We start from the raw sequence: 8,338 nt of genomic DNA, 5'->3' as shown, positions 1-8,338 counted from the left end.
GTCTGATTAATATATATGTTTTTCATTGAATCTAATAATGAGGACGACGACTTGAGGGTTGAAATATTTCACTGGTAACTTTTTGTAAAACTGTAGGAAATAAATTAAAATGGAACCCAGTGCACATCTGGCTCAGGTCTTCATACAGTTCTGGGTCTGCTTCCAGAGGGAGGTGTCACCCGACTCCTCTGGATGAGGAGGAGCAGCAGCTCTACTCCGAGCTCCTCCCGGATGAAGGAGCTCCTCAGCTGATCTCTGAGGCTGAGCCCGGATCGTGTCGGCCACTCGGGTCCAGGATCTGCTCGTCTCGGTCCTGATACCTCCTGACCAGAGCTTTGCTCTTCTGCTCAGCTCCTCCTTCACAACAACAGCCCGGAGCAACATCCTCATTACTGCAGACTCAGAGGGTCCCAAAGCAGATCCCATTAAAATGGGTGGCACCTTTGCACACCTGCTGTTAATCCATCAATTTATCTTAATTTTCACAACAATGCTGAAAAAACTATTGACAACAAAAGTTGTTCCTTGTTTTACAGATTGTTGACAACGAGGAAAAACATAATTAATAAACAGGATAATCAGTTTATTGTGCTCGTGTTTTTGTCTTCTCTTCTTTAATTAATTTAAACTCTTTCTCTTTTTCCCGCTCATCTGTTTTTGTTTATTGCATCATTTTGTATCTTTGTCATCACGGTCGCCTTATGCAGTAATAAAATAAACTTTAACCGTTGTACAAAGTATCACTGGTGGTACTCAGGATTAGAAGACATTTTGGATTCTTAACTATTTACAAGTTAAAATATTAAATAGAAAATAAAGGCGTATCATTTGTATCTTTATTAAAATATAAATAAACTGAAGACTTGTGGAGAATGAAGCTGTTGGTTTCATCCGTGTGGTTTATTTATTTGATCTTGATCTTTTATTTTCAGTTGTAATATTCTTTTAAATCGTTTTTATTTGAATAATCACTTGAAGAAAATGCAGATTCAGTGTGTGCTGACGGACCTTCAGCAGACTGTGGTGTCGTAGCAAACATCAAAATAAAACCGCTCGTCTGTTGTCGCTGCAGCCTGGTGCTGAGATGAGCTGCTGAGACGATCCAGAACCACAACTGAGACAGAGAGGCTCAGGATGTTCACCTCAGTGGTTCAGTCCACCTCCGTACCTGCAGAGGAGCCAGTGACCCCGCCACCGTTAACCTCGCCTCCTCGCAAAACATCGGTCCGCCTCCAGGAGAGGTCAGTGCTGACCCTTAAAACTACATTCAGCTACCGACCCAGAACCTCGACTGTAACCCAACAAAGTTAAGTCAGGTCCTCTGGACGGTTTCTTTCTTTCTTTTTTTAATGTTTCGTCCTTCATCCAAAGGACTTCATCAGTCCAAGGAGTCACAAAGCTTCTTGGTTGCTTTGTTGTGGCTCCTCAGACTGATGAAGTCTTTTGGATGAAGGGTGAAATGTTAAAAAAAAAAAAAATCCAGAGGACCTGACTTAACTTTTCTGGATTTGTTTTACTTGGTTTTACTTGGATTATTGAGCATGAACTTTGATGTCTTGACAATAACACATTTCATAATGACTTGGTTCAATTCACTTTATTTCTGTAGCTCCAAGTCCCAACAGAAGCTGCCGCAGGGCACTGAACAAAAACATTCACAGACATAAAAAAGACACTTAGTAAAACAACAAAGTCCATACTCAATAATCCAGGTATACAATCCAACATCTTTCAGTCAGGTCATCTGGACAGTTTCTTTTTTTTTTGTTGTGCTGGAACGTTTCGCCGTCCATCCAGAAGGCTTCATAAGTCAAGGAAACACACAAAACAAAACGGATTCTTCCCCCAACAGCTTACTCCAAAGTGGAACAAACCAGTTCTGCTAGTGATAAGATGGTCTCTTTGGTACGCCCCCTCCTCCATTGCCAGCCCTCTTTCTTGTTGACAGTCTTGTCAAACTGGTTGAAAACAACAAAGTCCATGCTCAATAATCCAGGTATACAATCCAACATCTTTCAGTCAGGTCATTTCAACCAGTTTGACAAGACTGTCAACAAGGAAGAGGGCTGGCAATGGAGGAGGGGGCGTACCAAAGAGACCATCTTATCACTAGCAGAACTGGTTTGTTCCACTTTGAAGTAAGCTGTTGGGGGAAGAATCAGTTTTGTTTTGTGTTTCCTTGACTTATGAAGCCTTCTGGATCGAAGGCAAAACGTTTCAGCACAAAAAAAAAAGAAACCGTCAGATGACCTGACTGAAAAATGTTGGACACTTCGTAAAAGTTCTTTATCAATGGAAGGAAGCCAACAGAGTGTGTTGAATGTTCACTTCATCACAGTCTCCAGGAGTACTTTCTATAGTCCTGGTGTACTTTCTATAGTTCAGGTGTACTTTCTATAGTCCAGGAGTACTTTTTATAGTCCAGGAGTACTTTCTATAGTCCAGGTGAACTTTCTATAGTCCAGGTGAACTTTCTGTAGTCCAAGTGTACTTTCTATAGTCCAGGAGTACTTTTTATAGTCCAGATGATCTTTCTATAGTCCAGATGATCTTTCTATAAGAGGAAATACAAAAAACATGTTTAGATATAAATAATTACAAACTGGTAGAGTAGAGCAGGTAAAGACAGCAGCAGCGAGAGGACATGTGGTCAGTTTGTCCTCCAGCAGTCTAAGCCTATAGCAGCAGAACTAAGGGATAGCTCAGGAAACTCAAGCCGTCCCTAACTATAGGATTTATCAAAAAGTAAAATCTTGAAACTGGACAATGTGTCAGCCTCATGGACAGAAACTGGAAGTTGGTTCCACAAGAGAGGAGCCTGAGAACTGAAAGATCTTCCTCCCATTCTGCTTTTGTAAACTCTAGGAACCACAAGTAAACCTGCAGTCTGAGAGCGAAGTGCTCTGTTAGGAAAATATGGAACAATAAGATCTGTAGATGGAGCTAGGTTGTTGAGAGCTTTGTAGGTTATAAGTAAGATTTTGAATTAAATTCTGGACTTGACAGGGAGCCAGCGGTTCTGTTGAGTCTGAAGAAATCCAGTGACAACTCTTGATTTATGAAGTGACTCGTTAACAAGACGCTGAATCTGAAGCTAATTGATTAAATGGGAGTTTACTTTGTAATTTGATTCACTTTGAATTATTGTAAACAGAAGTGAATTTTTTATCTCGCCATATTAATCTGAAACAAATTCAATCAGGATTCAATTGGAATGGATGTAAAGGGAATACTGAATACTGAACTGAATTATAAAACACCTGAATTAAAATGGATAGAATTGTAATAAAACTAGATTGAAATAAAATTTGACTGTGATGAACCAACACTATAGTAATAAATGAATTTAATGGAACAGAGATTAATTGAAAATATTTTAGTGGAATTTAATAAAAATCTTGAAGTAATATAAATTTTGAATTTAAATGGTTGTCCTTGTGTTTGAGTTGAAAACAGTTTTTTTTAATTAAATTGTATTTAAACTGGTGATAAAAGAATGAATTTGAATTTAACTTTTTGTACCTGAATTTATTTACGAACATGTTTTCTGTGCCAGTTGGTGCTTCACTGATAAATGAGTGGAATTTAATTTTAAAAAATAGATAAAAGATTATTATTAAATAAAATTAACAGGGATTGAACAATAATGATTAAATTACTTTTTTTAAATTACACCGAATTGAAGCATTTAACTGGAAAAATAAACCTAAAATAAAATTTTAAAAAAACTTTTCAAAGATTTTTTTACTTTTATAAAATGGTCAAAATAATTTTTTTCTGAAAACTTTTGTATTTGTAGGCGGGGTTCGAATCTGTCGCTGCTACTGGACGTAAGCACTTTGGGGGCGGAGACTGTTTGTTCTGTCTCCACCCCTAAGGAGGTGTGGCTCCAGCTGTTACACACCTCCTCCCGACCGCTCACGCACGCTCAGCTACAGGAAGCTGCGAGGGACACAAACACGCTGAACGCAGAGTATCAGGTGCAGCTTTAATTCATTTCTGATTTTATTTATTGTTAATTTAATGAAATATTTCAAGCAGACGTAAAATCTTTGTATCTTATGAAAGGTTGGTTCCTGTACTGCTCGCATTCGTTTTTAAAAATGTTTTTCTTATTTATTCTGCTAGTTTGACTTTAATTTAAGATTTGGTGCTTCAGCAAATAACACAGGGTCTGAGTTATCTTTATTTGTTGTTAACATCTGGAAGAAATGCTCTTTCATGTAAATATAAGAATGCCTATTGGGACTTTATTTTACTGTTCACTAAATGAAGAGGTCTTAGGTTGAATAAATACTTCTGTTTTTACAACCAAACTGTTTCTGCAGACTTTCTGCTGATTTAGCTGTTCGTGCATCAAAAAAGTGTTCGGCTCGTTCAGGAGACGGGTGCTGTGACCTTTTATCACTTTTACAGTTTTCTAAATGTTTAACTTGTCAGGAGTTTCCCCACAGAATCAGAGACTCTTCAGTTCCATTGAAACATCTTTCTCTTTCAATTCTGCTTTAGCTGCTGTTTTTGTCTTCTTATGCTACTCTTAGCTTTTGGCTACCATTCCGCTACATTTGGCTGTTTTGACTCCTTTCTGACTACTTTTAGCATTTCTTGTGTTATTTTATAATTTTAGTTTTTAGCTTTCATACCGCCTTTTGAGAATTTCAGTTTCTAGCTTTTGGTAGTTTTGACTTTTATCTACACTTTACCTCTTTTTTAGCTTTTTTGCTACATTTGTCTTTTACCTAGCCTTTAGTTACATTTTTTATGCTCTCTTTTCTTGTTTTTAGCTGATGTTCAGCACTTTGTTTCAGCTGTGGCTGTGTTAAAGCGCTTTATAAATAAAGTTGATGATGATGATTTTTTTCAATGGTGTTATGGTACTTTTAGCTTTTAGCTAGCATTTTGCTTTGTGTGACTTTTAGCTAGTGTTTTAGTTCCTTTAGCTAGTGGGCTTCTTTATTTAGCTTTTATAAATGCTCTGCTTTCTTTAGCTATTAGCAAATGTTCTTATTTAGCTTTTAGCTAGTGACCTGCTTCGGTTTGCTTTAAGAATTTAGTTTCAGCTTCAGCTAATTTCAGCTGTCACTCAGCTCTCAGCGTTCGCTGCATAATTATAGAAAGAAATCTCATTAGTTTTAAAAAATGTTATTTTACACAAAAGAAAATCCAGATTTCATGAAGCTATGAGACAAAGCGTATTCCTGAGTCATGTCAGTCTAAATGCACTTTGTAAATTAATTAATGGTCAGAGACGGTCATATCCTGGAAGGTGTGTTTGTTTTGTCACCCGGCGTGTCCCTCTGGTCTCATCAGAAAATCCCTCCGAACTTCGTGAACGCTGCAGAACTGGATGTTCCAGGACACACCATGAAAGACCGATATAAAACCATCCTCCCCAGTAAGTGTCCCACCAGATTCTCTGCAGAGAAGTTGTTTGTTTGTCTTATTTATTGTTGTGGTTTGTTTGTTTGTTTGTTTTCCTCACTCGCTCTCGAGCGAGACTGATGCTCTCCTTCCCTCTCCCGTCTTCCTCCTGCTTTTTTGCTCTCCGTCTTGTGTGCCGGAGCTTCTGTTTACACATCTTCCGAATCGGAAAACACCGTCATGGATCTGGTCAGCTGGACTTTCAATGCAACTGATAATTTTTCAACCAGCGACAGGGTGCTGGAGAACCCTCATGCTCCGCTGAGAGGCACATGGCTGGGTACGCCATGGGGGGAGTGGAAGCTGACGGGCCTTTCCGCGTTGTCTCAGGAAGATGCCGAAGATGTTTATATCGCTGAACTTATGATAGCAGGGTTTCTGCTTTTTGGCACCGTCGGATACCTTTGTTATCGGCTATTAAGGAAGACGGCGGCAGCAGTTTGGGCCGTGGCAAAGCTGCCGACCTTATGTGAAGGATTCGTTTGTGCTTCGAGCGCTCAGACTCAGCTGATTTATGAGCTCAACCGTAATGTGGAAGCGATTTATGAGAATCGCAGGCCGCTTGCAGCTTCTGAAACTCGCCAGCAGTTGGGGCTGATCTTGGAGGAAGCTGATAAGCACGGACCAGTAGAATGACCACAAATCTGTCCATTTTGGATATGGAAAGTACCAGCAGGACTCAAGGCCGACGAGAAACAACAGTCTGCCTGCACAAAAACAACTGTGGCTTATCTGAATCTGACTCCTCCGTTCAGCCTTTAAGAAGGCCAACTTATCAAATTTCTCATTGGATGTGTGTAAACTAAGAAGGCTCTGCTCCATCCATCCCCCGCACAACCCCCCCACCCCTGAGAACTTCTGTGCAGGCTTATCAGAGCTGTACCGGCTGACACCAACATCTTATCAGGACTATGGTGCTATCTGGAAGTGCTTCATGAACAAATAACACCGTCATGTCGTCATATGCATATGTAATGTGTCTATACATGTGTTTGCTGGTAATAATAATAATAATAATAACTTTATAATGCACTTTACATTCACAGTGGATGTCAAACAGTGAGTGAACATCAGATAACATCAAGATGAAAAGCAACAGAGGAGGAACAACCAGGAGGATAACGCCTCAGAAAGATCACATCAAAAACTTAAAATGCACAAAATGCAGATAAAATACTCAAATAAGAACTATGGGCCAATAAAAAACAAAAGTGTAATTCAATCAATTAAAAAAATGGGTAAAAAGTAGTTTTTTGATGTCTTAAATTGTGTCCCGACAAAGACGAGGTGTGAAGAGATCTTTTTTAATCCATATCCTCTCCTCGTGGCCTTTCCCCCGTTCTATCTAAAGAATAATGGGCCGTGCTCCTAGGAGCTGCAGCCACGTGCACTCTGCCCATCCTTCACACGACTGTACAGAATATAATCTCGCTGTACTTCAGTGCAACGACAATAAAGTTTGTTCTGATTCTGATTCCATTTGCTGTTTAGACCCAGAGAGCCGAGTGATCCTGCAGAGCCCAGAAGAAGAACCTGGACCAGACCGCTACATCAACGCCAACTACATCAGGGTCAGAGTCTCACAAGCTCTACAGAGATGAACGGTTTATTGTTCCTAATCTGAACCAAAATCAGACACTGGTGAAAACGTTCAACAAGTTTAAACCCTGCTGGAGTTTCAGATTCGTTTCTGAGTCAGAACCTTTTTGTCCTCCTTGTAGTCGCTGTTTTTCTCAGCCGTTAGTTTTAAATTAACTTTGTGTTCAGAAAAATGTAAAAACCTTTTAATACAAGATGGTTCAGCATCACAACTACCACTAATCAACAACCAAGAATTAATGATCAAACTCTGCTTTATCATCTTAAATCAAGAAAAACAGGAAGTCATAATGCAAGGGCTGCTGGGACATTGTGTTTAGCTCCGCCCCAACACCTTACAGTGCGAGTTAAACAGGACGATTCATTTCAAGTTAAATTTGAGGGGAGGAATGTCAAATTGCAATAAAAATGTGCAGTTAATTACAAATCTTAAATGCTTTTTTATGGCTAACTGAAAATTTAAAACATACACGTCGAGTTTTTAGGAGCAACAAAATGTCAATATAAGCATCTTCTATGAATACTGAAATTCAAAATGGGCAGAAAACGTCTTCTGTAAAGATAAATATTGGTTTGAGCTCTATGGAACTAAATTAAAGCAGAGAATAGAAGTCTGAACACTCATCCTTGTGGAACTCCAGCTGGACAAAAGTGACATTTTTCCTGTTCGAGTTTGTCCATCATGCAGATTTTATAGAAAAGTTATGAAATCGTGCAAAGTTCAGAACACTTCCTGCACGTATTCTAGGATTATTTTTTTTTAAATAAACATCTAGTGTTTGTCAGTAAAAACTTAATTAAAAGCGTCTTCAGGACCAGCTGAAATTCAGTATTAGCAGAAACTGTCGGCTGTGGTCGGGATGGCTGCAGAGGTTCAGGTGAAATTAGTCTGACGCTGATGCACAGAACATTTCCTTTAAGGTTTTATTAAACAGAAGACGCTGGTGGAGTGACGGCGTTATCGCCCAGCGTGGGCGTCCTCTCATTTGTGTATTTCTGTGTGTGTTAGCGTGTGTGTGTGTTAGCGTGTGTGTGTGTTAGCGTGTGTGTGTGTTAGCGTGTGTGTGTGTTAGCGTGTGTGTGTTAGCGTGTGTGTGTTAGCGTGTGTGTGCGTCAGACAGCTAAACAAACAGAAACTGTGGTACGATCTGTCTGTTTGTCGACATGGGAGTCTGACAACCAGGAAAACCACAGGAAATGAAAGAGGAAGTGACTTGTCCCTGAGTCACCCCCTCCTCTGCTGCGGCCCACGCATCCCTCAACCTTCAGCAGTGTGTGTGTGTGTGTGTGTGTGTGTGTGTGTGTGTGTGTGTGTGTG

General features: G+C 39.6%; 1 protein-coding gene across 1 annotated transcript in view; it reads left to right on the top strand.

The window, feature by feature from the left end:
* The window catches only part of LOC119417224 (tyrosine-protein phosphatase non-receptor type 7), a gene marked incomplete at its 3' end in the record, with an annotated part of 14,341 nt that extends 7,349 nt beyond the window's left edge, over positions 1-6,992 (top strand). Inside the window, 4 exon segments of the mRNA XM_037684437.1 lie at positions 1,073-1,241; positions 3,800-3,980; positions 5,311-5,395; positions 6,913-6,992. Coding sequence (XP_037540365.1) covers positions 1,135-1,241; positions 3,800-3,980; positions 5,311-5,395; positions 6,913-6,992 — 453 coding nt within the window.
* Between the last annotated feature and the right edge of the window lie 1,346 nt (positions 6,993-8,338).

Source organism: Nematolebias whitei, chromosome 11 (assembly GCF_014905685.2).
Source record: "Nematolebias whitei isolate Nwh7 chromosome 11, NemWhi1, whole genome shotgun sequence".
Taxonomy (NCBI): Eukaryota; Metazoa; Chordata; class Actinopteri; order Cyprinodontiformes; family Rivulidae; genus Nematolebias; species Nematolebias whitei.
Note: the sequence above shows the minus strand (reverse complement) of the source record. Positions and strands in the feature narration are given on the sequence as shown.